Raw genomic sequence first — 14,712 nt, 5'->3', positions numbered from 1 at the left:
CTGAAAAACACCCAAAGGAAAGATAAATACATTACATATTTTTTTTAATTGTCACATTTTGAGTCGTACTGATAAAAAAAAAGCGGTTTTCCTTTATTTCTACCATTTATTCCTCATTTTATTTGTTCATTCAAATTCAGCCACAAGAAGAATGGCTTCTTCCATTTTTGGCAATCGTCTTATTAAACAATAATAATATCAATACTTATATTGCTCAAAATAGCTCGCAAAAGACAAAATGTTCTGTATGATGTTGATGGCAACCTTTTATTTTTGCTGCACTTACACAATTAATTTAAAATAGTCTTAACAGTTCCCTCTGCCTAAATAAATGTATTCCTGTATGGAAAAGGAACCCACATCTCAGAATAATAAGAAGCTCTCTCTATTGTAGAAATAATTACATTTTTTTCAGGATAATCAGTCACGCTTATCTCCATGGGAGCTAAAATAATTACATTTGCCAGATTCAAAATTGGGCTTGCCTGATGAAGAACTAATGAACAATGAATCCGTACTTTACCTTTTCACATTGGAGCATACACTTGGGCAGTTCTTCAACAAATGTATGACAGGTAATGTTTCTCATTGTGTGTCTGAAAACTTTAATTCACTTCGATTAATAGGTCTGTCGCAGTTACATCAAAACTTAACTGATTTGTAAATTGCTTGGCAAAGGTATTCATACCCCTTCTTTCCCCATATGTTGCCACGTTACAGCAAACTTCAAAGCATTACATTGAGAAACCATGTGTTCGAACAACACAAAGTAGCAAATAATTTTAAAGCCTTAAGAAAGTGATGCAAGTTAATGTTCATTAGTATTCTGAGTCAGCGCTGCGTAAAACTGCCTTTGACAAATGGCAGCTGCTTTTGCAGTTTTTTGGGGGGTTCTTCTTGCAGCTTTGCATCTAAAACTTAGTTTTTTCCAGTCTTATTTACACCCCCCTCCCCACCTCCCCACCCAAAAGTTAAGACAATAACGAACGCATTGAAGAATATAACCTCTAATAATTAATATTTAATTAACAACTAACTTTGCTAAAACAATTGTTGAATTTTTAACCCCCTCTTTATCCCTCCCGCTCAAGTGTTTATCAAAACTCGACCTCAAAAAATAAGTTGTGACAGTTTGGAAAGTGCTAGTGCAGCTACAACTCTGAAGAACATGACAGTGATGAGTCATTGCTGCCATCTTCAGACGACTGAGTGGAACTGCAATATTTCAACAAACCTGCACAAATAAACCTGACATGAGCGAAGTTTTTTTTTTTTTTTTATATATTGCTACAGTGATAATTTACCAGATCTTAATATGCATCCGTGATGCTTTAAACTTAACTGAAAGGGTATTCAGAAGGCGTAGATGTGACCCTGCGCATGCGCACTGACTCAGATGTCATACTGGAACTTGGTGTGCGTTTTATACGTGCCCTCCTTTTTGGAGCCAATCCCAGTTCGGATAAACAAAATATTGCGTCACTGTTATTGTGCTAGTTGAGACTCCAGCTGGTTGGGGACATTTCGCCACCATTTCACCTACAATTCAGGCCTTTAAAGCTGTGTTTCCGATTAAAGTTCGTCACACGGCACAGCGCAAATGTCGCTTCAAAAGGACGCGTCATCTGACGAGAGTTTGCAAGGTAAAGTACTGAAAGCTAATGATATATAAAACATTAGAAACACGTTGTTGTCTCTATATTTAATGGTGTCTCCCCCCCCCCCTCAGCGTTTGAACTGTTAGTTGTTCTGCTGTGCACTTTACCCTTCGTGGGAGTTGTTACCAATACGCCTGTAAAAAATAAAATAAAAAAAAGGATAACAACGAGCATTCATGTGTAGACACTGTTTATCCTAAGGTTCCTGGGTAGAGCTGCATTTCAGTGGAACTGGCTCCCAAGGTACCAGTCATCGAGGAAGCCAGGAGCACATTCCCACGTCCAGTCAGCAGGGGGACGTGGAGAAAATGCTCCTAGAAGCGCAACACGAGTCAGGCAGGAGCAGCTCCAAAGGAAGTTCCCAGTGCAACAGGTTGGTTTGCAAAAAAAAAAAAAAAAAAAATGAGGAAGAAGAGTCAGTGCTGTTCTTTCAGCGTTGGTTGTGCAACACTTATTACCCAAGAAGCTGCTGTTCCGGGTGTGTTCACGTCTCTGTTATGTATTTTCTTCTCCGCAACAGCCCACTCAGATCACAGACTCCCCTTCTTCTGTGGAGAGGCTCAGAAGGAAACAGCTCTCAGGTAGAAGATGTTGGAACGACTTAGTTTTTTGTACATTTCCTGAAAAATGTATCAATGTTCTCTGATCTTTTTTTCCTACATTCAACTGAAAAATAGTTTTTAGAACCACCTTGTGCCGCAATTGCAATTGGAAGTCTTCTGCGGTATGTGACTGTCGGCTTTGCAAGTCTGCAGCCCGGGATTTTTGCCCATTTGTGTTTACAAAACAGCTCAACCTAAGTCAGATAGCATCTGAGACAGCTACTCCAGTTTCAAGTCTTTTAAAGCCTTTTAACTTCCACGCCTACCCTGTATTTAACTCCATCCATCTTTTCCATATCACCACAGCGGATGTTGCCTCTACCGTGCTTCACTTGGCGATGGTGTGTTCAAGGGAGGTGTCGAGTTAGTTTTCCACAGTGCACATCAGTTTGCTTGTAGGCCAACGACTTTAAATTTGGTCTCATCTGACCAGAACTCCTGTTTCCACATGTTTGTTGTGTCCCTTACACATCGCTGGTGGTGAAGTTGAAACAACTCTACTAATGGTTTTTCTCTCTGCAAATGCAGACTTGCTGTTCTTTTTTTTTTTTTAAATAAAAGTCAGATTTGTGGTGTGCTGCCACACTCTTTCCATTCTCACATGATGGTCTATAATAAAACCAATTTCTGTGGTTATAACGTAACAAAATGTTCAAGCGGTGCAATACAATATGGTATACATTTACAAGACTGTAGCAGCGCTATGTTTGACATGTCAAAGCAGGAACAAGAAAATATGTCCTAATAACTCTGGCATTCCTGTACAGGGAGGTTCTTATTTGTTGTGCATTCAGGCTTAGTTTATGCAAGTGAATCAGCCTTAATACTACTAACGCTAATCTTGGGCTTCATAGCCATTGTACACCCTAAAATCATCTGTTGCTCACGTTTCGTTTTAAAACGCAGACAGTTTTCATTGCTGTCAATTTTTCCAGTCAGATGAAGACTTCCAAGAGAGAAGACGTGAAGTGGAGAGTCTGATGAAGAAAAATGCCGACTGGATATGGGACTGGTCCAGTCGGCCCGAGAACAGTCCGCCAAAGTAAAGAGCTCTTTTTTTTTTTTTTTTTTTTTTTTATAAACACAAATGTTTGAACATTTAGGGCAGTGTTTCCCAACCCTTGCCCTCAGGGCACACTGCTCTGCATGTTTCCCTGCTTTAACATGCCTCATTCAACAACAGCCTGGCAATCGACCATCAATTAAAATGAGGTGTGTTGAAGCAGGTAAACATCTAAACATAGGGGCAGTGTGCCTTGAGGAGCAGGGCTGGAAAACACTGACTTGGGGAACTGCTGTTCACTGAGGTGTGTAGACTTGGCTGCTGTTATCAAGATATACAGAGGTTTTAAAAGTTTCAAAAACATTCGAAACCCTTTGAGATTCCAAGAGAAGATGCCATGAAAAGCATTGCCATAGCTGTAATAAACACGATTATAGGAGCTAGAGTAATCATTACTTTTCAGTTTTAAATGAAGTCACTGTAGTCAAGGCTGTCATAGCTCTAGTGTAGTTTTAACTGCAAACACTCGGGGCTCTAACCCGATTTAGATTGCTTATATTTCCCCCATACTGTCATATTTGTGATTTGCTGACTTCACGGCGGTATCTGTGTGAGCACGGGCGTTCGCATGACATTAAACCAGAAATAGCTGATCTTTAATCTATGCAAAAAGACTGAAATATTAATGTGCTGCTCCGCAGGGAGTTCCTGCTGAAGAACCCCAAGCGCTCGACCTCGCTCAGCATACGGAACACCAGTGTCATGAAGAAGGGCGGCATCCTCTCCGCCGACTTTCTGAAGATATTCCTTCCCTCGTTAATCATCTCTCACATTCTCGCTGTTGGCTTGGGGTAAGCGGTAGGATTTATATTCCGACTCTGGGAATGTCATGGAGCCTCATTAATTTTTACGCAGCACACAGGTGCATCTCAATAAATTTGAGTATTGCTGATAGGATAATGAATTTCACAAATGGAATTCAAAAAGCTCAGCTCATATATCCTATAAATTTATTAGACACAGCGTAGTGTATTCCAAATATTATTTCTGTTAAATTCGATGGAAAGAAAATGATTTTCCTTAGGAAAACGTTGTGGTATGGCCTACACAATCATGAAAAGACTTCTGTCTTGATAGTTGTCCAGCAGTTACTTACACACCCAACAAGAAGAGTAAGCCATGAAAGGTAAGTTTTAAAAGTGCTACATCCAAACATTTTATTAGGAAGTTGAGTGGAAGGAAAAAGTCTAGTAGGAATGGCTCCCTTCAGAAAGTTGTGAAATCTCCCTGGTTCAACTGCTGAGCGCATGCACTGTAGTGTGGAGTTTATGGCCATATGTATCAGTAGGGTTAACATTTCTGTTTTGGAAAATTTTATTTTTGTCTCTTCACTGAATTTTTTTTTTTTTTTTAATTCCATTTTGGTTTTTCATTAACTGTAAGCCGTAATCATCAAAATGAACAGAAATAACTAACTAAATTAACATTACGTTGAAACTATATCAATTTCATTTTTTTGACATATTGAAATAAATAAACTTTTTGAATATATTCTATTTTTTTTTTTTTTTTAGGATGCACCTGTAATATTTGAACTTAGTCATTTGTAAAGGACTACTTTAACATAAAAAATGTTTATCTATTTTCAGGATATTTATTGGGAAGCGCCTAACTTCCCACAACACCTACTGAGCGAGGTGCCGATGCGTTTAGGGACGGCGCGTTACGACCAGCTTGGCATGCCTTATTAAATTGGGACCTGTGCCATGTGACCTGTGATTCTGACTGATTGCCCGACGCCAGCATGAAGAGCTGAGGATCTCTCACTGCTGTGTTGTTGAATGCACCACAACCAATCGCTCTGTCCATGATGTGTTCACTGCTAACTGAGATGATCGTTTTGCTGCTTACCGCTCCTTGCACATGCATGCTATGGGACAAATATATATATTATATATATATATATATAAATAATATAAATCACTTCTTTTTTATTTAAATAAGATCTGATTTCATTTATTATGACGTGCTGAATTTGCTATTCTTCTTAGATCAGCCTTGTGACAAAAATTAATAGGAAAATCATTAGCTCAGTGTTGATAATCAGAAACAGCTCAGTGTAATAATAATAAAATATGTTAGAATTTTAAGGAAATTGGAAGTACATTTGATAAATAAATCAGCAAGTGTCTTTGTTATTCCCAATAATCTAACATATAGATCATTAAATGTTACACAGGTTATATGACAAAACCATATCTGTTTGATAGATTTCGTTTTGCAGTGCACTGTGAAATAACAGTCCAGGTTTGGATTCACACAGGAAATGTGACCGAAGTTCTAGATGCGTCTGTGTATGTCGTTTCTTCCATCCCTGACTCCAGGTGAAGTGAGCGAATTGTTAATCTCCAAATTCCTCAATAGGCTTTGATTCATAATTCTCTAAAGGCTGCAGTTATTTTTCTCTCACTTTTTCCCACCACTAAACTTTCCCACATATATGCTTGGACTCAACACTCTTGTCCAATGAGCAGGTAGTGACTCACACCAGTGACTCTTAATGGCTCAGAACCAGTGAAAATAATTACTGATAATTATGTTGTTTGGAGAGTAAAATGCAGCTTTAAATATATATTTCTTTTTATCAATATTTCATGTCTTGCATATTTAATGCTACATTTGCTTTTAAATGTGTTAGGATCTACTGAATTGTGCAACGTTTGGACCCCTGCAGTGTGGAGGCCTGTATTAAACATTTATGTGCCTGACGGACTTCCAACTCTTTACCACGCATAACAAAAAAGAAAAGGAAAACATGCAGATGAACACAATTAAAATTTTATTGAACTTTGGTCAAAATAATAAACAAGTGAATACATTGCCACCATGTTAGGAATCAATGGACAAAGACAATGCATTATTATGTGTTTGTAACGTCATCAGTATACGTTTTGTGTCGTCAACCTTCATGTCTGCATTCACAACTACAAAGATCCACGTTTGCAGTATGTGGTTCAGATCTGGGTGGCATCCCTAATCAAATGGAAAAAAAAAAACAAAAAAGGAAAAAAAAAAAAAAAGGGCACATGTATGAGGCCTGTCTTTGTTTTCTACTTATTACAAGATTTGGAGGCACTCTATCACATAAACTGTATGTATGGTGTGCAATTTTCCTCCTTTGTGTGTTTTCATAGACAGCCACGTGTAGCAGCAGTGTATGAGGACAAAACTCTATAAAATAGGATTTACAAATAATGCACATGAGGTTCGTATAACGCTCGGGGACGCAACTCGTAGCTGTCACTGGTTGAAGTAGGTATTAAGGCTGCAGATTCCCTTTGTCCTGGACTCTATTTTGTGCCATTCAGTTTCCAGTCTGCATCCTAAAACAGTGTCAAAAAGTAGGACTTTAATCTCTTCACGCAGACATTTTCTGACAGTAATTTCCAAACCGATTGCCCCAAATATAGTTTTTTTCCTCGACAAGTTTGACGTAGATCTGCTTGAAAAAGAAAGAAAAAAAAAAAAAAAAAAAAAACAGTGGCGTGACTGGACATTTCTCCACCTCTCTACAACATAAAAACATGCAAAGCAATAAACATGTTTTAATACCTTACTTCTAAATTTAAAAACACATCTGTAGTTTTAGTTTCTTTTATTATGTCGATGACAAGGTGTACTTGAGTAGATACAGTCAGTGAATTTTACGTTGCTGTATTGACTGGGGGATAAAAAGAAGAGAGCGGGGGAGGGGGAAGGGAGGAAATGAAACAAGTCCACTTTTCAAATTCATGGGCCTTTTTCCAGCAGTAATTTGGCCTGAATACGAGACCAATGGGGGAATGTTACAGTTAGGCCTACCGGCCTATTCACCCGTGCTTCTCAGGGCCCAAAAATCTCTGAAAGATGAATACAACCTTGACAAGACGTCACTTTAAGGACTTCCGAGAGTTCTGTCGTCAAATCGTGAAATGAAGGCTTAAAATGTCAACACAAATAGCAATGTTCAAGGGTTTGACCTCTAGGAAGTGCCATTCCATCAATTAGACCCGAATTGGGCTTTCTGGGTCAGGGGAGGGGCGTGCTGATTGCCCTGGTGCCAAAGGCAAAAAACAACCTAAGCTCAGACTCGAAAATAAAACAGGCCTATGGATCAACCTCCTGTGGCAAAAAAAAAGTAGACACGTGCTTTCAATTTCTTCACCAGGAGGAACAACAAGGCTGTTTCTTCTTATACAGATAGACAAGTAGTAGGCTTAACTACACAGGTATGGTAAAAGCCCTATCCTCTGGAGCCCCAAATATTTTTTTATTTTTTTTGTTTTTAGTTGATTTTGTCCTGGAAAATGTACAAGTTGTTGGTGGCTGCCACAGCTATCACGTTATCTTTGGGGTGCCAGGCAGTGTGGAGGATCTTCTTGTTGAAGTCCAGGCTGTCCACGCTGATCTCGTCCTTCTTCCTCTTGCCGCCGGTGGACACTTTGCGGGGTTTGAGCGTGGCCCGTGGTTTGCTGCTCTCCCGGGACGCCTCCAGTGTAATGTCCCGCCTGGTGTTGCGGTCAAACATTCGGAAGAAGTTGTTGTAGGAGCCGGTCATGATGGCACTGGTGGAGGAAGTAAAAACGGATTATCCCCATTGATTGTCTCGCCGTAAAACGAAAGGAGAAAAAAAAAAAACAACAAAAAAACAAAGCGACTCGTGGGTCGATGATGCTGAAAGATCTAAAGCGGCAGCAGGGGAACGATAACTGCTTGCAACAGGGAGGACGTTTGTTTACCTGTCACTGCCATTCCAGCAGCACTCAAACTTGTCGAAGATGCAGTCGTTTTCATACAAGGAGCAGAGCTTACTGCGAAGGTATTCGTGGACCTGAAACAAAGCATTTCAATAGACATGAATATTTGACTTAAGAAATACAATTGCTTTGAAAATCTTAAAAGTAGTGACACAAAACGTATTATAAATGCATAGCCCATGTCATTTCTAAACAACCATTTATTGCTTTTGTCTGCAAAGGCAATAAATGGAGAGCAGTGAATTGCATGTTGTCATGTGGGAATAATTAAGCCCAGACCTCAAGAGCTACTCATCCTGCAGCTTTCAGACGCATCCGAATCTGATGAAGGAATTTAGGCATTTGATTTAAGTGTGCATCCAAAAGTCGCAGAATGTTATCGCTCAAGGATTGGACTTGGGCACCAACGGCACCTGACAGTATTCCATCGAATGCTAATGTCATTGTAGCGAAATATAGCAAACACACATGACTTTCATAGTACATAGAACTTGTGTTAGGCAACATTTTGATGCATTGTAGCTCAATACATTCAATGAGCAGAGCTGAAAGTGGCTAACATGCACTTGTTAGCATATTAGCCAAAGACAGCGAATATGTACAGCTTTTAGCCCAACAGACAGGGTTAGCTAACATAACCCGACATACTATTAATAGCTTGTTAGCTTACACTAGCATTTTAGCTAACAAGGACCCAACTTCAGTGAAACATTGTGTTAGATATCGATAGGAACATGCTAGTGTTAGCATGTTTGATATTTTTTTTGGAGCACTTTTACTCTAGATTCCCAAAGTTGATACATTTTAGGGATAACATGGCTGTCCCCGTAAAACACCAGCATTTCTTCAAGACTTTTCTAGCTTAAAGTTACTTTGATTATTTGTATCTCAATGGAGCTGTCATCAAATACATTTCTCTAATTAAAAAAAATAATAATTCAAATAAATAAACATAAAAATCACTCTAAATGTGGCGGTTATTTACTGTTACTTACTCAATGTTGTTGAAATGATAGCTAAAAGTCATAATAGTCTTAGTGGATTTACATTTCATATATTTGTACTAAGTGCAGAGAGATGCACCTAAAATAGTTGTTTTGAACCCCTGCAGATGTAGATCTACGCACCTGATACGTCTCCACTGGTCTGTTCTCCATGTTGAGGTCCCAAACCTTGACGGAGAGGTAGTCACGTGTCATCATATAGCGTCCGCTGTGACTGAACTTCACGTCTGAGATGGAGGAGATAATCTCTGAGAAAAAGGATCGGCTGCTTGGATCCTCAGGTTCCTCAAAGACTGAAAATACACACACACATTAAAAGAAAAATTGAGAATGGTTCCCAAAACTACATTTACAAAGAGCAAGTGAGGTAATCCTACTATCCTCTATTGAGCCATAAACTTACACTTAGAGTGCCTATCGCAGAGTGCCGCTGCTCGCATGTCACACAGGCGGATGGTGCCTTTGCTACTGCTGTACACAAATACATTGCATTGGTGTGGATGGCACTCAGCAGCTGTGATTACTTCTGTCAGTTCTTCCATATTGGCGGGCTTGATGTCTACAATATCTGGGAGAGCAGCGTTAAAGGAACAAACCGCCTTCTCTTTTAGTAGAATACAGACTCCAAACTACAAAGCATGCGTCTGATATCTGATATGATCAAGAAAAAGGATACTAAAACTTCTGTCTGTGATTTCCAAGTGCCATAGATTTATTCTTAGGTCATCTGCAGAGAGGTAAGTTTCATGGTCACTATTTACAGAAATGGAATTAATGTGATAGGTGTGCGCATTTGCAAAGATCCTCCGTGGGCTTGCTTCTACCATGAGATCCATTGGCATCAGAACTGGTACCTAAAAGAAAACAATCACAGAACAATCGCTTATCAATTTAAAAAGTTTTAGAACTCATCACAGGCAAAAAAAAAAAAAAAAAAAAAAAAAAAAAAGAGGCAGGTTTGAACTGTTGTCGCACATACCCGTAAAGAGGTGATTCTAAAAGGATCTCTGAGTCGCCCATCTTCATCTTTTAGGTTGTAACCCTCTGCCCGTTTATCTCTTTCGCTTATTTTCCACAATTTGATAGTTTTATCTGCCAGAAGTTAAAGACGTCGTCAGTTTTGAAAACCAGGCGTGGGCATGAAGTCTAAAACAAAGTCAAGGCCTCTTACCGTTTGTTGAAAGTAGAAAGTGAGCAGCATTTTGTTGGGGTAGCCATCTTATTTTATTAATTTTTTCCTCAATTTCTAAACTTTTCAAATAGTCGAATTCTGGCTCATGACTCTGAAAAGTGCTATAGACGTTGTATTCCCCACGCAGGTGTGGACGATTCTTAGACTGAGGAGAACAATAAATAAGAGCACACACAAAAAAAAAACAAAAAAAACATGAGTCACCAGGTTTAAATCCTTTCACTGCAACAGAGGGAGGGAGGGAGGGATGGCACAGCAAATCATCCCTTACTGTACTCAACAAATCTTACCTCTTGTTCATGTTGAAAAATCACTACTCGCCCTCCCTTGTCTCCAGTTGCAAGTAAATCTCCAGAATAGTTGAACTCAACAGTTGAGATTATGTCAGCTGAAAAAAACAAACAAAAAAAAAAAAAAACACATATTGGGTGACTGCGACTTCACCCAACATTGCCCTTTTGACAAAATTTAATATGACAGTTAATTTTAAGATATCCATAAAATTATTCTGACTTCTCACACCCACAGTTATACGAATCTAAAATGATTTCAAATGTCATCAAGAGGTGCAAAATTGAGCGTGAGGTTGCTTAAGCACTACGCGGCTCTCTGGAGCGTTTCAAAAGTATCATCTTGAGGAGGAAGAACAATACTGATGTGAACACAGCAACAGATTTCCAGATTTCTTGGAGGCAGCGAGTCAAAAAAGGAAAAAAATAATCACTTGGTTTATGCTGTCTACTTGCTGGTCTAACACCAACATTTTTGCAGCAGCATTAATAAGCATACATTGTATTGCAGTGTATTTATATCTTGACCATTATACTTGCTGAAGCATCAACAACATATTGGCCAGAATATGAATCAGACACTTTTTTCCTTGATTGGCATGAACTTTTTATTTATGTGTATCAAAACTTAAGAACTATAAAAAAATTTTTAAAAAATCAGTCTAAAAAGAATCGACCAACAGCAACAACTTTGATCAACTTCTTTATTTTAATATATGCAAAAAAACACAAAAATAACTAAGGAACATTAACTTTGATTTTAAAAAATGGGAATAGTTTAGCAATTGCTTAACTGGGTTTGTTACATTTTAAAACTGAAACCTTTAGCACTTTTTTTTTTTTTTTTTTACTTTTAAAATGTAACTGGGATTAAATAACCTGATTGGCAGGTCAGAAATTAAACACAACTGACAATCAGCTTTGGCCTAGAAAAGATTGATACATATCTAAACATCCCTTCTATGCACGTCGACAGCAATAAGCAGTACGTTAGAAATAAGCTCTATGGATCTGGGACTCAAAGGTTGCACACTGGATTTCTGTCATTCACTATTTTACTGGGTTTTTCTTTTTCTTTTTATTGCCCTCGATCGATTCTACCTCAAAATCTGCAAACTTCAACTCTGTCAAATCTGTGCAGGATTACCTTGATCGATGATTATGGTCGATAAAACTTTGGTTTGTTTAAATTTAGAAAAGTGTCCGTTTTCAAGTTGTTGTTTTTTCTTACCAAGGACTGACTCAAGATTAGCAACATTTTTTTTTTTTTAAAGGAATGTGGACTACTCCCTTTTTTTACATTTAAGAAGCTTTAAGTGTTATTTATTTACAATAAAGTCTGCAGCTGCTGTTGATGCTCCAGTGGATTAACTTTTGAATATGCTAGTCATGGCGGCACTGTCCCATAAAAAGGACATTTTATTTGCTATTGTAGATTGTTGTTTTGAAAATTAACAAAAGGTAATTGTGTGCAATATACACAAAACAGAAATTATTACTTGTTGGATATAAATGATTGCTGTATATGGCATGATATTGAGCTTATTTTCAAAGATTTTGTCTTATGATAATTAAGCACAACACAAGTAGAATTTACAAATCAGCCAAATAGTCTGTTAACACTTTCCACGTTTCCCGAAACTAACAAAAAATAAACTTATTTGATACATCAGCACAAATAAATCAGCCTGTGCGAGGTCCAGAGATTCCAACAAAAATTAGAAATACTCTATTTTAGGATGCAACAGTGTTTCATTTGAACAAGAATGCATCTTTTTCATAAAGCAGGATTTTTTTTTTTTTTTTGCTGTTTTTACACCATTTTAAAATTGTGTAAATATAATTTGCTACCAACAGATGTCACCTACAGGCTGAATAATAAAGGACTATTTACAAGCCAATTAACTAATATTTATTGTGACCATTAAAAAGGCTGAAAGTTGATCAAATATCGTAAATAACCGCAAGTGTTTTTATTACAGCAAATCTGAATGCGTTTTTTTTTTGCCTGTAATTTTGACATGCGTTTAACTCTTTAAACGTATAGCAATCTTGTATTTATTTTTTTTAATAAACATTGCTGTTTACTTTTGGTCACCACCTTCAGCAAATTTCAGTATAAATTGAGGAGCACAGAATTTCAGCTTTTAAAGCTGCTGTAGCAGTTCTCATTTTTAACACGCACGATTTCAACACTTTAAAGTTGTGGGTTTGACAAACAGGTCTTATAACACACATTTTGCTAAAACGTCTAGCTTAATATTCTTTTAATAATGCCAGATGTCAAAAACGCGGTGAACTAGCCCTTTACCCTGCACCAAGATCAAAGGCCAACTTCGACATCAATGAGAAAATCCAGGAAAGCAGAAGACAATTAGATGATTTCTTGTTTGAAAATGTTCCATTACTCATACAACGGCGAAAGGCTCTATTAGAAATTTGCATAAGCTTGTAAAATAGCATTTCCCTGAATGACTAAATGTGTATACAGAGGGTGTCACTGAGGGAGTAACAGTATTGTCTCGTTGCTAGTGAATACCTGAAATGTCATTCTACCGACAATGAGGAAGTACACTTCAGGTACAGGCAGTGCAGACAAGTACCGAAAAAGGGAACGAGGGGCCATATTTCAGCGACTGACAGCTAAATACGCACAGCGACTCTTCATGTATGAATGAAAACAAGCCATGATGTCACGCCAGCAGCACACTGACATTTAGCTCCCACCTAGCTTACAGCTAGTTAGCGAAAACAGCAATTCACAGGGTAAGGGCGTTCCCACACGCACACAGAACGGGAGAACCGACTTTTAAAATAAATCATGCTTGCATCTGTGGCTACGTGTCGAGAATTTCCCTTCAAGCCCACAGAGCGCCATCCCCACGGTATCCGAGTAGCAGCTTTAGCTTAGCTGCCGAGCTAACGCTAGCTACATACCTTCCGCAACATCTTCATCTATCGCTCCTTTCACTTGGGAGAAACACCACTGGAAATCATTTCCTCCTGCAACTCCTGCGAAAAGAACGATGGCGTTAGTTTGGGTTAGACTGTCTCCTTATTTTAGTTTTTCAACTGGTGATGAGATGACCTGACAGGGACACAGTTTGACAACTTAGCTCGCTAGCGCTAACGTTGGTTCAGATTCAGGCCACACCGAGAGAGAGGTGGATCCTTTTTCCTCCCTTCAAAAGTAGCTTACCCGCCATTGCTTCATTTAGCAGCTTTTGTTGCACACAGTATCCGATACCCGATCAACCCAACGCGGCTCGCTCGCTCCGGGAAACGGATAGCATCCACAATCAGTGAGAAGACTCGGGTCCAGATCTGTCAAGACCACGGAAATTATCCGTGATTTTTTTTTTTCTTCCAAAATGGCGCACGGTACATGGAGAAACGACGTCATGCACACATGCCACATCCTGGCTCCATCCATCCTCCCGTGCATCCCTTTCTAACGCCTTACATTTCCCCTCTTTCTTCCATTTATCCAACTTTATTACACCAAACTAGATAATAAAACCTCCGCGTCTTTAAGACACGTTTTCCGCTCTTTGGTGACTGAGTCAAACATTACATTCAGAGAACAGCTATGAAAATGATTTCTAAATTTAAAGTAAAGAAAATATATCTTAAAGAGCTACCAGGCAGACTATTACATTTTTAAACCGCGTGTTCAACAGGCGGCATATTTTTTTTATTTATATTTTAAATGCGAAGGATTAGAAATGCAGAAATATTCTTTTAAAGCATATCATTAGTTTTGTTTTGTTTTCGAATTTTTGTGACATGATTACAATTTTAAAGTGAGATGTAATTTAAAAACGTGAAAGGATAGGGTACCAATAGTTCTATTTGACGGGCATTTAGTGACATCTAGTGGTGAAATGGTGGAAGTCCATGTTATTGAATAATCTGTCTATGGTCAAAAAGTGTTATATTAAAAAAACAAACAAAAAAAACTTAAGCGATTAAATAAACATTCGAGATAAATGTTTAATGAATGCATGCACAATTATTTAAATATTTCAATGATGTATGAAATACATGGCTATGTAATAAAACATGGTTAGTCCTCAATTACAATTCGAATTTGTTAAATGTCTATGTTGTATACACATTCCAAACAACTGCTGACATAATCAGGTTTGGCTGTTCAAACAAGTTCAC

The 14,712-nt window shown here is 38.3% G+C and overlaps 2 protein-coding genes across 2 annotated transcripts; one reads left to right on the top strand and one right to left on the bottom strand.

Moving 5' to 3' along the window:
• The first annotated feature begins 1,366 nt into the window (after nt 1-1,366).
• On the top strand, nt 1,367-6,147 carry bnip4 (BCL2 interacting protein 4). The gene is made up of 6 exons (XM_014980744.2): nt 1,367-1,643; nt 1,860-2,031; nt 2,179-2,239; nt 3,196-3,302; nt 3,965-4,114; nt 4,913-6,147. Exons 1-6 carry the CDS (start codon nt 1,601-1,603, stop codon nt 4,953-4,955), a joined length of 576 nt encoding a protein of 191 aa, XP_014836230.1. The 5' UTR covers nt 1,367-1,600; the 3' UTR covers nt 4,956-6,147.
• On the bottom strand, nt 6,080-13,936 carry LOC106914137 (protein phosphatase 2, regulatory subunit B, delta). Its single transcript, XM_014980743.2, has 10 exons — nt 13,745-13,936; nt 13,483-13,557; nt 10,546-10,643; nt 10,235-10,400; nt 10,043-10,155; nt 9,740-9,917; nt 9,467-9,631; nt 9,187-9,356; nt 8,042-8,133; nt 6,080-7,867 (listed from the first exon to the last, which is right to left on the bottom strand). The coding sequence occupies exons 1-10, from the start codon at nt 13,749-13,751 to the stop codon at nt 7,588-7,590; spliced, it is 1,344 nt and encodes a 447-aa protein (XP_014836229.1). The 5' UTR covers nt 13,752-13,936; the 3' UTR covers nt 6,080-7,587.
• Nucleotides 13,937-14,712: the final 776 nt, after the last annotated feature.

Source organism: Poecilia mexicana, unplaced genomic scaffold, assembly GCF_051168715.1.
Source record: "Poecilia mexicana isolate PSO_F unplaced genomic scaffold, ASM5116871v1 scaffold_15, whole genome shotgun sequence".
NCBI lineage: Eukaryota > Metazoa > Chordata > Actinopteri > Cyprinodontiformes > Poeciliidae > Poecilia > Poecilia mexicana.
Note: the sequence above shows the minus strand (reverse complement) of the source record. Positions and strands in the feature narration are given on the sequence as shown.

What these genes read in the sequence shown, in the direction of transcription:
- bnip4 (XM_014980744.2), top strand. Translation starts at nt 1,601, where the DNA reads ATGTCGCTTCAAAAGGACGCGTCATCTGACGAGAGTTTGCAAG. An exon ending in ATCTGACGAGAGTTTGCAAG is followed by an intron (nt 1,644 to 1,859) that starts GTAAAGTACTGA and finishes GTTTATCCTAAG; the next exon opens with GTTCCTGGGTAGAGCTGCAT. An exon ending in ATTCTCGCTGTTGGCTTGGG is followed by an intron (nt 4,115 to 4,912) that starts GTAAGCGGTAGG and finishes ATCTATTTTCAG; the next exon opens with GATATTTATTGGGAAGCGCC.
- LOC106914137 (XM_014980743.2), bottom strand. An exon ending in GACCAGTGGAGACGTATCAG is followed by an intron (nt 8,134 to 9,186) that starts GTGCGTAGATCT and finishes GCTTTGTTTCAG; the next exon opens with GTCCACGAATACCTTCGCAG. An exon ending in TGCTGGAATGGCAGTGACAG is followed by an intron (nt 7,868 to 8,041) that starts GTAAACAAACGT and finishes TTCCTCCACCAG; the next exon opens with TGCCATCATGACCGGCTCCT.